The 14,747-nt window shown below is 51.2% G+C and overlaps 2 protein-coding genes across 3 annotated transcripts; both read left to right on the top strand.

Annotated features, from left to right (window-relative positions):
* The first annotated feature begins 6 nt into the window (after positions 1 to 6).
* SLC25A44 (solute carrier family 25 member 44) lies at positions 7 to 3,002 on the top strand. The gene is made up of 5 exons (XM_077260525.1): positions 7 to 147; positions 388 to 456; positions 1,637 to 2,289; positions 2,412 to 2,539; positions 2,811 to 3,002. Exons 3-5 carry the CDS (start codon positions 1,668 to 1,670, stop codon positions 3,000 to 3,002), a joined length of 942 nt encoding a protein of 313 aa, XP_077116640.1. The 5' UTR covers positions 7 to 147; positions 388 to 456; positions 1,637 to 1,667.
* A 3,168-nt stretch (positions 3,003 to 6,170) lies between these two features.
* Positions 6,171 to 13,815, top strand: PMF1 (polyamine modulated factor 1). Of its 2 annotated transcripts, none has more exons than XM_077260531.1 (5): positions 6,171 to 6,365; positions 13,019 to 13,124; positions 13,203 to 13,303; positions 13,384 to 13,579; positions 13,662 to 13,815. In XM_077260531.1, the coding sequence occupies exons 1-5, from the start codon at positions 6,328 to 6,330 to the stop codon at positions 13,722 to 13,724; spliced, it is 504 nt and encodes a 167-aa protein (XP_077116646.1). In that variant the 5' UTR covers positions 6,171 to 6,327; the 3' UTR covers positions 13,725 to 13,815. The 2 variants fall into 2 exon arrangements, with proteins under 2 accessions (XP_077116646.1, XP_077116645.1); XM_077260530.1 differs by having other exon boundaries at positions 6,186 to 6,337.
* Positions 13,816 to 14,747: the final 932 nt, after the last annotated feature.

The following is a 14,747-nucleotide window of genomic DNA, read 5'->3' as shown; positions in this document are numbered from 1 at the left end:
CGACGCAGCGCTGTAATTGGCTGCTCCGGTCGGGCCTTTGGCTTCCGGTTGTGGGGCAGACGAGTAGTGGAGCAAGGTGTCCCCAGGAAGAGAGGGTGTAGGAGCCGCTGCTGTTCGTCCCGGTGCACACGTGGAGCGAAGGGAGAGGTACCGCAGCCTGGGGAAGGCCATGAGCCTTGCATGCGCACTACAACCCTCAGCATGTCCTGAGGAGATTAGTATACCTTCCACTGCTGTGGAGCTACAAGTCCCAGCATGTCCTGTGGGAGCACAGCACACTGTGATCTGCTTTGGGATGACAAGTCCCAGCCAGGAGCTTCCAGGGCGTGCTGAGACATCAGGGGTGTATCTGACTGCTGTATCTAAGCTGTGTCTGTATCTCATCAGGTGATGTGTTTGCAGCCTCTGCCAGGGATGATGGCGCTGCGCCCCCCAGAGGACGGTGCCCTTTGAGAGGTAAGGCTACTTTCTCATTTCCGTTTTTGTGTGTATGTCGCAATGTGTCGTATTTGGAAAAAAATGCATCCTGCAAATGTGCCTGCAGGATGCTTTTTTTTCCCATAGACTTGTATTACCGACGGATCACGACGTATGGCCACACGTCGCGTCCGTCGTGCACTGGATGCGTCGTGTTTTGGCGGACCGTCGGCACAGAAAAACGTTCGCATCCTACACTTTGGAGTGCTCATGTCCGGGCGGAGATCTCTAGCTCCTCCCCGGGACTTTAAAATGGGCAGCGGATGCGTTGAAAAACTGCATCCGCTGCAAACGTTGTGCCGAATATTAACAACGTCCGTCGGTACGTCACTCCGACGCTTAGCGATGGCCCCGTACCGACGGAAATGTGAAAGAAGCCTTAGTGGTTGTGTGGTCCCTACAGCCGCTGCAGGGTCCTCATGACACAATATGGTGAGCTTGGTGTAATGAGCCACAGTGCCCACCGTCCCAGGAGCCACACCTGAAAGGGTTAACCCAGAGTTGGGGGGGGTTGCGAAAAGGTCAGAGGCTCCTACTTTATCACATCAGCATTGAATGTAAAAGAGGCTGGAGATGGCGCCTGAGATAACAGGACAATCAGGGTGCACTACTGCATCACTACAGATAATGCCCAGGTTATACCAGCTGTACATATATAATTATATACAGGAGATGCCCAGGTTATACCGGCTGTACATATATAATTATATACAGGAGATACCCAGGTTATACCGGCTGTACATATATATTTATATACAGGAGATACACGGGTTATACCGGCTGTACATATATAATTATATACAGGAGATACACGGGTTATACCAGCTGCACATATATAATTATATACAGGAGATACCCAGGTTATTCCAGCTGTACATATATAATTATATACAGGAGATGCCCAGGTTATACCAGCTGCACATATATAATTATATACAGGAGATACCCAGGTTATACCAGCTGTACATATATAATTATATACAGGAGATGCCCAGGTTATACCGGCTGTACATATATAATTATATACAGGAGATGCCCAGGTTATACCAGCTGTACATATATAATTATATACAAGAGATGCCCAGGTTATACCAGCTGTACATATATAATTATATACAGGAGATGCACAGGTTATAGCGGCTGTATGTTGCTCTCTCAGCAGGTGGAGGTGACTTCTTCCCCTGGGAGACATGGAGGACAAGAGGAACATCCAGATCATAGAGTGGGAGCATCTGGACAAGAAGAAGTTCTATGTGTTTGGGGTGTGTATGACCATGATGATCCGGGTCAGCGTTTACCCCTTCACTCTGATCCGGACGCGGCTTCAGGTGCAGAAGGGGAAGAGTCTGTACAACGGAACGTTTGATGCCTTTGTGAAGATCCTGCGGTCAGAGGGCGCTGCCGGACTTTACCGTGGATTCCTGGTGAATACCTTCACGCTGATCTCCGGCCAGTGCTACGTCACCACCTACGAACTGACCCGCAAATACGTCTCTCAGTACAGCAGCAGCAACACGGTGAAGTCACTGGTGGCAGGAGGCTCTGCGTCGCTGGTGGCTCAGAGCATTACTGTACCCATCGATGTCATTTCCCAGCACCTCATGATGCAGCGGGTGGGTGAGAGTATGGGCCGATTCCGCGTACGAGCCAACAACCGGAAACAAGCCGTGATGTTTGGACAGACCAAGGACATCATCCTTCAAATCTTCAAGGCTGATGGTCTAAAGGGCTTCTACCGAGGATATGTGGCCTCACTGCTCACCTACATCCCCAACAGCGCCGTCTGGTGGCCGTTCTATCACTTCTACGCGGGTAGGTCCTTGCTACAGAGCAGAGGTGACATCATGGAGAATACCGCCTATCTAGTCACTTGAGGTGGTGGGGGAAGGGGCTGCCTGTGCTCCTGGTATTGATTCTTGTTCTCCCTGTTCTAGAACAACTGTCCCGCTTGACGCCCCAGGACTGCCCTCATCTCTTGCTTCAGGCCATCTCCGGCCCACTGGCTGCAGCCACAGCATCGACCATCACCAACCCGATGGATGTCATAAGAGCCCGGGTGCAGGTAACGACATGATGGGAAGAAATGGACCAGTTGGGAGAAGCTTAGTTATCGTCCAGCTAGTAAACAAGCTAGCCCCATCAGGCATATGAGAGTTTAGTCTGCTGCGATCACAGTGCTGTCCTCCAGTCACATCCAGAGCTGATGGACAGATCTTTCTTGTGTCACCAGGAAAGGCCACAACGCCCCCAGTATTGAACCTTGGGGGCAGAATTACAGTAGTTGTTTTCTTCTATGTGTGTATTGGATTATAATCATTAATTTCTTATTGCAGGTGGAAGGGAAAAGCTCAATTATTAACACGTTTCGGCAGCTCATGGTTGAGGAGGGACCCTGGGGTCTGACCAAAGGCCTTTCTGCTCGGATTATCTCATCCACCCCCTCCACCATTGTTATAGTGGTGGGCTATGAGACTCTGAAGAAGCTGAGCCTCCGCCCAGAGCTGGTGGACTCCAGACACTGGTGACTATACCTCTATAGTGGCGGTACTACGTATAAATATATGTGGGTGATGCACCAAGGACAGTGGAGAACACGACGAAGGACTTGCGATTTCACTGGAGAGTACACAATGTGTGTATATATTTATTTTGTGTAATGTGCACATGGACCGTATCTTATACCGTCAGGACCGGCCGCCGTCTTGTCAAGAAAACCACTTCTTCTGCACTGGGGCTCCTTGTGGTCCTACCAGGAATTTGGCATCAGCTGGCAGCCAGTGTTGATTTTTCTGCAATGTGACCACCAAAATGATTTTGTGGGAACACGTGACGGCCTTCTTTTTATTCCTTTATGTTTCTAGACAAACATGGAGATTTTTATACCGAGCTTTACACAACTCGTTTTATTTTTGTGATTGCCAAATCTGGAGTTAGTTGACACGTGGAAGAACGAGGCGGCCTTGTCTTTCACTGGTTGAAAATTATTTTTTATGGTGGCTTTTTTTTTTATCCTTTTAATATTTGGCCTTTTTTGTTTTTAGTTCTTGTGTTTGTCTTTTCAGTTGTTGGTTTTTTTTTTCCTCTCCGTGCAATGGTTAATTATTAACCCCCTCATCCAGAACGCGTTGCAGGTTATTAAACTTAAGTTTGGTCGGATGATGACAGAGGGATCGATAAGGTCTGATCTGCTCCTGTGTGACCTCTTGTATTTGTACCTACAGGCAGTCCAACTCTTACTAACGATAGTGGGGGATGTGGATGTCGCCGTGTCCCTATGGGTGATGACTTTCAAAGAAATAACCTGTTTTATTGACTGACCCTTTTCTTATTTCTCTTGTTCTGTTGAACAAAACCCTTCCATTTTGGATATTAAATGTCAAAAATTAAGAAGGCTAAAAAAAAGTGTATATCTCAAGTGAGAGGTGGGCTCCACATTACGCCATAAGAGTCTTCTAGGTTACTGTGTGCAGTCTCAGAATCACAGAGATGGGCAACCTGCTAAAGATTTCATAGTTTGGGGACAAGTCATCACCTCGATCCTCACATCACTCGTCTAATAATAATAATTGGAGGTGGAACACTACCCCATCGCGGTGCCTCCGGCAGCTGGTGTCATCCTCAGGTAAAAGACTCACAAACCCAAGTGTCCATTGTGTAATTTGAAGCTTGTGGAAAATATAGTACTGTTCTTCTCGTGTGAGACAAAGCCACCTTTTGGGATTCCCAGGAGTGACTTCAACTATCCATGAAATGGAAAACATGATTCTTCTGAGCCGGCTGCCATCATCCATTACTTAACACCAGTTCTGATCTTCCAGTGTCCGTAGTGGTGAACAAGGCAGCATGTTCACTCGAACCAGTGTGTTGTCGCAGGCTGCTTGTCCTGACATCTTTCTAGTTTCTTCAATAATTTGGGTTACAGTCACTTTCAGACCTGACAGGCTGCCATCCTTTTCTACACGCTGAGAGGGGGTTTCGGTGGCCATGAGACAATTCAGCCAATTCCCAGACTTACAATTTTTTTTAGGAAAAACCTAGCAAATTCCAACAATAGGTGGTAAATTCCCTGCGGGCTCCAATCATTTACTAGAAACGACCCTAAGGAGACAGCCCTGCAGGCTCTGATCATCTACAGGAGACAACCATATACTGCAAACTGCCCGAGGGGAAGACCATCTACTGGAAACTCCCAGTGGGACACGACCATCTACAGGAAACTGTGGGACACGGTCAGCTACAGGAAACTCTGTGGGACACGGCCAGCTACCAGAAACTGCCAGGGTGACACGACCATCTCCTGGAAACTCCCCACTGTGACACGACCATCTACCAGAAACTGCCTTGGTGACATGACATCTACGGGAAACTCCCACTGTGACACGACCGTCTACCGAAAACTGCCACAGTGCCATGACCATCTACTAGAAACAGCAAGGGTGACATGACCATGTACCGGAAACTGCCAACCGGACACGACCATCTACTGGAAGCTCCCAGCGGGACACGACCAGCTACTGGAAACTCACCGAGGGGAAGACCATCTACCGTAAACCCCCAGCGGGACACAACCATCTACTGGAACCTCTCAGCAGGACACGACCATCTCCCGGAAACTGCCAGGGTGACACGACCATCTCCCAGAAACTGCAAGGGTGACATGACCATCTACTGGAAACTGCCAGGGTGACACGACCATCTCCCAGAAACTGCAAGGGTGACACGACCATCTCCCGGAAACTGCCAGGGTGACACGACCATCTCCCGGAAACTGCCAGGGTGACACGACCATCTCCCGGAAACTGCCAGGGTGACACGACCATCTCCCGGAAACTGCCAGGGTGACACGACCATCTCCCGGAAACTGCAAGGGTGACACGACCATCTACTGGAAACTGCCAGGGTGACACGACCATCTCCCGAAAAACTGCCAGGGTGACACGACCATCTACTGCAAACTCCCAGCAGGACGGAACATGACCATCTACCGCAAACTTCTAGGGGGACACGACCATCTATCTACTGGAAACTCCCAGATAGGAAGACCCTTTAATGGAAAGTGCCAGGGGACACGACCATCTACTGGAAACTTCCCATTGGAGACTATCACCTGCCAGAAGCCTACCGCAGGGCATGACCATCTACCAGAATGGGCCCGCGGGACCCGACAGTCTACCGGAGCGGCTTAGCGGGAGTTGACCACAACTCCACCGGAAGGCGATGAGTGCAGACACGGCATAGCATGGTGCTTTATAGTCACACATTGCATTTCTTCCCCAAACCGTGGTGCTCGGCCAGGCAATGCTGCCCCGTCTCCACGCCCGGCAGTCCCGTATGCTCTCACCCTAGGGGCCGTACACACAGCACCAATTTACGGTCTGGGTCACACACACGATGTGCTCAGGCCTTGAGAGTGGCATTGGCGATGTGGCTGCAGCCATAAACAGACGACATGTCCTGTTGCCTAGCAACAGGTGCCGCGGTTACTGGGTGACCTCCTTGGGTCTCTCGGCACCACATACAGGCTGCGGTTACATCTGAGGCCGCTGACCAATATCATCGGGTTCCACGATCTCGTTATAAAAGATTTTCTATCATTTCTGTTTCTTCAGCCAGTCACGTGACACGCCGGAAGCGGCTCTTGTGAGTGACAGCCAGATCAGCTAATCAGGAAGTAAGCGTGTGGCGGGAAAAACAGTGGATCAGCAACGATGGCGGAGAAGGTGGAAGTGGAGGAAAGAGCCTCGTCACCTGCAGCTGAGGCTCCAGAACCAGCGACTGCCGAACCGGACGAGTCCGGGCGTCTCTTCTTGTTCAACATGGTGGTGGACAAGTTCCTGGCGGGGCTGGTGGATGCGGGAAAGTGAGGTCCTCTCTCGCATCCTCATTCGGTGTGATTGGTTGCTGTGACTTTTCTTATGTTGTGATTGGGCCGTGTGTATCGTTGTTTGTTGCTTTCGTGTCCTGATTGGTTGTGTGTTTTGTTATACAGTTTGTGATTGGTTTTAAGTTTCATAGGCTCATTTTGATTGGCTGCTTCTATTGTGATTCTTGGCACACTGTTCGTGTAGTCTGGGGAGACGACAATCCATATATTACACTGTCTGCAGCGATACTCACACCCAGATGTCCTCACCCCGCATTTCATTCCCTGCCATTTCCCATCCCTCCATTTTTATAGGAAACCTAACAAATAGCATACTGCACCCAGGGTGCCTTGTAACGGGGTGTGAAGGTGTACCAAGATGGCGGCCCAAAAGTCATGCGAATTCATATAAGTAGCCCCACCTCTGTTTAACGACGACATGCTGTCCCTGCAATTAACTGAGCTCTAAGAGGTTAAACTGCTGTGATCAGAGCAATTTCTGATACCAGTAGCTGGCAGTAAGAGCACTGCTGGGAAGTGATGGCCAGCAGTGGAAAAAATAGGAAAATCCAGCAACCGCAAAAGTCATAAAACATCACATTTGTCAAATTTAACACATGAAAAGGAAAAATGTAAAAAACATAACATTGTTTTTTTTTTTTTCTTTTTTTCTTTTCATGTGTTAAACCCAATAAATGTGATGTTTTATGACTTTTGCGGTTGCTGGATTTTCTCATTTTTTTTCCCACTGTTCATTTACTCAGGAAACTTCAGCCTGAAATCTCTGTGCACTGCATTTTCTCAACCCGGCGAGCTGATGGTTGCTCCATTGTGTTTTTCTACCATGTCCAGCACGGCTCTTACTGCCCGTCTGCTGGTAGGCGATGTCCAGCACTGCTCTTACTGCCCGTCTGCTGGTAGGCGATGTCCAGCACTGCTCTTACTGCCCGTCTGCTGGTAGGTGATGTCCAGCACTGCTCTTACTGCCCGGCTGCTGGTAGGCGATGTCCAGCACTGCTCTTACTGCCCGGCTGCTGGTAGGTGATGTCCAGCACTGCTCTTACTGCCCGTCTGCTGGTAGGCGATGTCCAGAACTGCTCTTACTGCCCGTCTGCTGGTAGGCGATGTCCAGCACGGCTCTTACTGCCCGTCTGCTGGTAGGCGATGTCCAGCACTGCTCTTACTGCCCGTCTGCTGGTAGGCGATGTCCAGCACTGCTCTTACTGCCCGTCTGCTGGTAGGTGATGTCCAGCACTGCTCTTACTGCCCGGCTGCTGGTAGGCGATGTCCAGCACTGCTCTTACTGCCCGGCTGCTGGTAGGTGATGTCCAGCACGGCTCTTACTGCCCGTCTGCTGGTAGGCGATGTCCAGCACTGCTCTTACTGCCCGGCTGCTGGTAGGTGATGTCCAGCACTGCTCTTACTGCCCGTCTGCTGGTAGGCGATGTCCAGCACTGCTCTTACTGCCCGTCTGCTGGTAGGCGATGTCCAGCACTGCTCTTACTACCCGTCTGTTGGTAGGCGATGTCCAGCACTGCTCTTACTACCCGGCTGCTGGTAGGCGATGTCCAGAACTGCTCTTACTACCCGGCTGCTGGTAGGCGATGTCCAGAACTGCTCTTACTGCCCGTCTGCTGGTAGGCGATGTCCAGCACTGCTCTTACTGCCCGTCTGCTGGTAGGCGATGTCCAGCACTGCTCTTACTACCCGTCTGTTGGTAGGCGATGTCCAGCACTGCTCTTACTACCCGGCTGCTGGTAGGCGATGTCCAGCACTGCTCTTACTGCCCGGCTGCTGGTAGGCGATGTCCAGCACTGCTCTTACTACCCGGCTGCTGGTAGGCGATGTCCAGCACTGCTCTTACTGCCCGTCTGCTGGTAGGCGATGTCCAGCACTGCTCTTACTGCCCGTCTGCTGGTAGGCGATGTCCAGCACTGCTCTTACTGCCCGTCTGCTGGTAGGCGATGTCCAGCACTGCTCTTACTGCCCGGCTGCTGGTAGGTGATGTCCAGCACTGCTCTTACTGCCCGGCTGCTGATAGGTGATGTCCAGAACTGCTCTTACTACCCGGCTGCTGGTAGGCGATGTCCAGAACTGCTCTTACTACCCGGCTGCTGGTAGGCGATGTCCAGCACTGCTCTTACTGCCCGGCTGCTGGTAGGCGATGTCCAGCACTGCTCTTACTGCCCGTCTGCTGGTAGGCGATGTCCAGCACTGCTCTTACTACCCGTCTGTTGGTAGGCGATGTCCAGAACTGCTCTTACTACCCGGCTGCTGGTAGGCGATGTCCAGAACTGCTCTTACTACCCGGCTGCTGGTAGGCGATGTCCAGAACTGCTCTTACTGCCCGTCTGCTGGTAGGCGATGTCCAGCACTGCTCTTACTGCCCGGCTGCTGGTAGGCGATGTCCAGCACTGCTCTTACTGCCCGGCTGCTGGTAGGCGATGTCCAGCACTGCTCTTACTACCCGGCTGCTGGTAGGCGATGTCCAGCACTGCTCTTACTGCCCGGCTGCTGGTAGGCGATGTCCAGCACTGCTCTTACTGCCCGGCTGCTGGTAGGCGATGTCCAGCACTGCTCTTACTACCCGGCTGCTGGTAGGCGATGTCCAGCACTGCTCTTACTGCCAGCTGCTGGTAGGCGACGTCCAGCACTGGTCTTGCTGCTGGTAGGCGATGTCCAGCACTGCTCTTATTGCCCTGCTGCTGGTAGGTGATGTCCAGCACTGCTCTTACTGCCCGGCTGCTGGTAGGCGATGTCCAGCACTGCTCTTACTGCCCGGCTGCTGATAGGTGATGTCCAGCACTGCTCTTACTGCCCGGCTGCTGGTAGACGATGTCCAGCACTGCTCTTACTGCCCAGCTGCTGATAGGTGATGTCCAGCACTGCTCTTACTGCCCTGCTGCTGATAGGTGATGTCCAGCACTGCTCTTACTGCCCGGCTGCTGGTAGGCGATGTCCAGCACTGCTCTTACTGCCCGGCTGCTGGTAGGCGATGTCCAGCACTGCTCTTACTGCCCGGCTGCTGATAGGTGATGTCCAGCACTGCTCTTACTGCCCTGCTGCTGATAGGTGATGTCCAGCACTGCTCTTACTGCCCTGCTGCTGGTAGGTGATGTCTAGCACTGCTCTTACTGCCCTGCTTCTGGTAGGCGATGTCCAGCAGCACTTTTACTGTTTGGCTGTTGGTAGGTGACGTCTAGCAGTGATCTTACTACCCATTTTTTTATTATGTGCCGCCTAGCAGTTCTCTCTATGCTCGGCTGCTGGTAGCTGATGCCTACCAGTGCTATGTTAGTATTATTATTAATATTTATTTATATAGCACCATTAATTCCATGGTGCTGTACATGAGAAAGGGGTTACATACAGGGTTATAGATATCATTTACAGTAAACAGGTTTACAGTGACACACTGGTACAGAGGGGAGAGGACCCTGTCCTTGCGGACTTACATTCTATGGGATAGTGGGGAAGAGACAGAAGGTAGGGGTGAGGCGGTGGCTCTGGCGGTGGTGAGGCAGCGGCTTGGTTATTGTAGGCTTTCCTGAAGAGATGGGTTTTCAGGTTCCGTCTGAAGGATCCGAGGGTGGTGGATAATCGGACATGTTGAGGCATGGAATTCCAGCGGATGGGGGATATTCTGGAGAAATCTTGGGAGGCGATTGTGTGAGGAACGAATAAGTGTGGAGGAGAGTAGGAGGTCTTGGGATGAACGAAGATTACGTGAGGGAAGATAGTGGGAGATTAGTTCAGAGATATAGGGAGGGGACAGGTTGTGGATGGCTTTGTAGATCAGTGTTAGTAGTTTGAACTGGATTCGTTGGGGAATTGGGAGCCAGTGGAGGGATTTGCAGAGGGGAGAAGCAGGGGAGTAGCGAGGAGAGAGGTGGATTAGGCGGGCAGCAGAGTTGAGGACTGGAGTGGTGCAAGAGAGTTAGCGGGGAGGCCACAGAGGAGGGTGTTGCAGTAATCGAGGCGGGAGATGATGTACAGTAGGTGACGCTTAGCAGTTTTCTTACGGACTGACTGTTGGTAATTGACTCCTAGCTGTGCTGTTAATGTCCACCTGTTAGTAGGAGACCCCCAGCAGCACTCTTATTGTCCGGTTGTTAGAAGGTGAAGCCTAACAGTGCTCTTACTGCCCGACTGTTTGTGGGTGACTCTCAGCAGTGCTATTACTGCCTGGCTGTTACTTAGGGACTGGCTGTTGGTAGGTGACTTCTAGCAGTGCTATTACTGCCTGGCTGTTGGTATTTGATGCCCAGCAGTGCTCTTACTGCCCGGTTGTGGCTAGGTGCCGCCTAGCAGTGCTTCTTACTGTCCGGCTGTTAGTAGGTGACTCCTAGCTTTGCTTACTGCCTGGCTTTTAGTAGGTGATGCTTAGCAATGCTCTTATAGCACGGCTGTTAGTAGGTGATGCCTAGCAGTGCTCTTACAGCCCCACCGTTAGTAGGTGATGCCGTGCAGTGCTCTTACAGCCTGGCTGTTAGTAGGTGACACCTACCAGTGCTCTCACTGCCCAGCTGTTAGTAGGTGACGCCTAGCTGTGCTCTTACCTGGCTTTCAGTAGGTGATGCCCAGCAGTGATCTTACTGCCCCGGTTGTTGGTAAGTGACTCCTAGCAGTTCTTTCTGCCCGTCTATTGATAGGTTACACCTAGCATTGCTCTTACTGCTCGGTTATTAGTAGGTGACATCTATCAGACTTCTTACCTCCCAGCTGTTGGTAGGTGCTGCCTGCAGTGCTTCTCACTGGCTGTTAGTTGGTGATGCCAAGCAGTGCTCTTATTGCCCAGCAGTTCTCTTACTGCCTGGCTGTTGCTAGACGCCATCTAGCAGTGCACTTATTGCCCTGTTATTTGGTGCCTCCTAGCAGTGGTCTTAGTGCCCGGCTTCTGGTAGAAGACTTACAGCAGTGCCTTGACTGCTTGGTTGTTGGTAGGTAACACCCTGGAGTGCATTTACTGCCCTGCTGTTAGTAGGTGATGCTTACCAGTGCTCTTATGAACTGGCTGTTGGTATGTGGACTCGTAGCAGGTCTCTTAGGGTATGTGCACACGTAGAATGGTCCACTGCGGATTTTTCCGCAGTGGATTTGATAAATCTGCATGGCAAAAACGCAGCGTTTTTGCTGCAGATTTATTGCGGATTTTCCGCGGTTTTTGTGCGGATTCCACTGCGGTTTTACACCTGCAGTCTTCTATTGGTGCAGGTGTAAAACCGCTGCGGAATCCGCCGAAAGAATTGACATGCTGCGGAATGTAAACCGCTGTGTTTCCGAGTGTTTTTTTTCCGCAGTATGGGCACAGCGTTTTCTGTTTCCCATAGGTTTACATTGTAATGTAAACTCATGGAAAGCTGCTGCGGACATGCTGCGGATCCGCAGCAAAATCTGCAGCGTGTGCACATACCCTTACTGCCCGGCGGTTGGTGGGTGACTCCTGGCAGTGCTTCTTACTGTCCGGCTGTTGGTGGGTGACGCCCAGCATTGCTGTTGCAGCCCGTCCATTGGTAGGTAACACCCAGCAGTACTCTTATTGCCCGGCTGATGGTAGCTGATGACTTGCAGTGCTCTTGCTTCCTGTCTGTAGGTAGGGGCCGCCCAGCAGTGCTCTTTTTGCCCGGCTTCTGGTAGGTGACGCCCACCAGTGCTTTTACTGTCTGTTGGTAGGTGCTGCCTAGCAGTGCTCTTATTGCCTGGCTGTTGGAAGGTGATGCCTAGCAGTGCTCTTATTGCCTGGCTGTTGGTAGGTGATGCCTAGCAGTGCTCTTACAGCCCGGCTATTAGTAGGTGACGCCCAGCAGTGGTCTTAGGCTATGTGCACACGTTGCAGATTTTGCTGCAGATCCGCCGCGAATGTGCAGCTGCGGGTCCGCAGCAGCTTTCCATGCGTTTACAGTAAAATGTTAACCTATGGAAACCACAATCCGCAGTGCCCATGTCAATTATTTGTGTGGATTCCGCTGCGGTTTACACCTGCTCCACAATAGGAATCCGCTCAAAAAGTGCGGTAAATCTGCAGGTAAAATGCAGTGCCTTTTTCCAGTGGATTTCTCAAATCCGCTGCGTAAAAATCCACAGAGCTCCAAAATACGTGTGCATATACTCTTACAGCCCGGCTGTTAGTAGGTGACGCCCAGCAGTGCTCTTACAGCCCGGCTGTTAGTAGGTGATGCCTCGCAGTGCTCTTACAGCCCGGCTGTTAGTAGGTGATGCCTCGCAGTGCTCATACAGCCCGGCTGTTAGTAGGTGATGCCTCGCAGTGCTCATACAGCCTGGCTGTTAGTAGGTGATGCCTCACAGTGCTCTTACAGCCCGGCTGTTAGTAGGTGATGCCTCGCAGTGCTCTTACAGCCCGGCTGTTAGTAGGTGATGCCTCGCAGTGCTCATACAGCCCGGCTGTTAGTAGGTGATGCCTCGCAGTGCTCTTACAGCCTGACTGTTAGTAGGTGATGCCTCGCAGTGCTCTTACAGCCCGGCTGTTAGTAGGTGATGCCTAGCAGTGCTCTTACAGCCTGACTGTTAGTAGGTGATGCCTAGCAGTGCTCTTACAGCCTGACTGTGCTCAGTCACACAGCTGTCCCAGAAAGTGCTGGCAGTATGTTTCCCGGCAGATGTGCGGATGACTGAAGTACGAAACTATCTTTTGGTGACACTTCTTCCCTCTTTCTGCAGTTATCAGAGATTCGCCAACTGTTACCGCAGGTTGTACAAGATGGGACCAGAGATGACCCGGAGCATCTACGAGCAGTTTATGGCCCAGCTGCACTCCTTCATCCATGTATGTATCTTGCAGAACCCCTGGGGGGGCAGTGTCCGGACACCGGAGCTCCAGTCTACAAATCTCTTCCATTTTCAGGCAGAGATCCTGGAGCTTAAGGAGGATGGAAAGCTGGATGTTCTGCTAGACTCTCTTGACAGCCTGGAGCGAGAGGCTGGAGATAACATTGAGCTGCAGTGGTGAGTGCCGAGGTCTTCATGACTGTGCACAGATCTCGCAGCTGAGGGTTTGTTACAATTGTAGTCCCCCCCACATTCAGGCGTCCTAGTGGGATCCCAGAGGAGGATGTGCGCAGCCACCTGGTGCCGTACCTCCTCAAGCAGCGTCAGTACCTGCGCAGGCTCTTAAAGGAGAAGCGGCAGGAGAACGCACGGCTGGCGCAGTCCGTCCTGGCCGGGAGGGAGAAGATAGAGGAGATACAGAAAGAGATCCAGAGGCGGCAGCAGGTCTGGCAGGTAATTAAGGAGGAGAGATTCTATAACACAAGTACTACAACTCCCAGCAGTACCACATTTAGTCCTTGTCTTCTTCCTTTAGAGTCTGAGCCAGTCACAACGGGATCTGCTCCTCTCCCTTCACGGCTCCAGGGATGGGATCTGATTATCACGGCTCTGAATCTCCTGCGTCTTTCTCCATATTGTGAGACATTGACAATGTTGTTTTCTGTGTCAATAAAGTTTTTTTTTTCTCACCCCGTTTCCAGCAGTCTAGAATAAACCTATAGTAATATAATGTTCACCATCTAATGGCAGTGATGGAGGGGGGATTGGGGTCTCAGTGGTGCACACTCAGGGGGCTTCTGTGCCACCACTGTGAGGACATTCTACTGAGAGTACATTGGGAGTTATAGTTGTGAATGATGGGGGTCATGGTTGTTTACTGTGGTTAGAAATCACTGCGGTCCTTCCCGTCTGTAACTAAACAAGTTGTGGTTTCACTCTCGGACCAAGGTCTGTGGCTGCTGTCTCCGGTGAACTCCATCCCCTCAGCAATGACATGTGGACGAGACTTTACTGCTATCAGTCCCAGCAGCGGAAAATATCCCTGCACCCCCAAGCCACTCCTAAAAATATCCCAGCTCCTCACCCCAAAACCACTTCACCCACCAAACCATCGCTGAATATATCCCTGCCCCTCCACCCCACCACCACCTCATTGCGGAAAGTATCCCTGCACCCCTAAACTGCAGAAAATATCGCTGCAAAATGCAAATAAATTTATATACTTTATAATGTGATTTTCTGGACTTTATTTTTGATATTCTATCTCTCAATGATTGAATTAACCTACCCTTAAAATTATAGACTGTTCATGTCTTTGTCAGTGGGCAAACTTACAAAATCTGCACCCCTCCCAAACCACTGCAGAAATTGTCCCTGCACCCCCCAAACCACTGCAGAATAAATCCCAGCATTTCAGCCCCCCCCCCAAAAACCATTGCTGCAAATATCCCTGCACACCCCCCGCCCCTCCCCGAACCAAGCAGAAAATATTTCTGCACCCCCAACTACTGCGTTAAATATCCCTGCACCTCCACATTATTGCGGAAAATATTCCTGCAATTCTCAGAATACGGCAGTTATCGCTGGATGTGAAGTACAGATCTGCACCGGAATGCTGACG

The sequence above is a fragment of the Ranitomeya variabilis genome, chromosome 1, assembly GCF_051348905.1.
Source record: "Ranitomeya variabilis isolate aRanVar5 chromosome 1, aRanVar5.hap1, whole genome shotgun sequence".
Classification (NCBI taxonomy): domain Eukaryota; kingdom Metazoa; phylum Chordata; class Amphibia; order Anura; family Dendrobatidae; genus Ranitomeya; species Ranitomeya variabilis.
Note: the sequence above shows the minus strand (reverse complement) of the source record. Positions and strands in the feature narration are given on the sequence as shown.

What these genes read in the sequence shown, in the direction of transcription:
- SLC25A44 (XM_077260525.1), top strand. Translation starts at nt 1,668, where the DNA reads ATGGAGGACAAGAGGAACATCCAGATCATAGAGTGGGAGCATCTGGAC. An exon ending in GTTCTATCACTTCTACGCGG is followed by an intron (nt 2,290 to 2,411) that starts GTAGGTCCTTGC and finishes TCCCTGTTCTAG; the next exon opens with AACAACTGTCCCGCTTGACG. An exon ending in TCATAAGAGCCCGGGTGCAG is followed by an intron (nt 2,540 to 2,810) that starts GTAACGACATGA and finishes TTCTTATTGCAG; the next exon opens with GTGGAAGGGAAAAGCTCAAT.
- PMF1 (XM_077260530.1), top strand. Translation starts at nt 6,186, where the DNA reads ATGGCGGAGAAGGTGGAAGTGGAGGAAAGAGCCTCGTCACCTGCAGCT. An exon ending in GGGCTGGTGGATGCGGGAAA is followed by an intron (nt 6,338 to 13,018) that starts GTGAGGTCCTCT and finishes CTCTTTCTGCAG; the next exon opens with TTATCAGAGATTCGCCAACT. An exon ending in GATAACATTGAGCTGCAGTG is followed by an intron (nt 13,304 to 13,383) that starts GTGAGTGCCGAG and finishes CCCCACATTCAG; the next exon opens with GCGTCCTAGTGGGATCCCAG.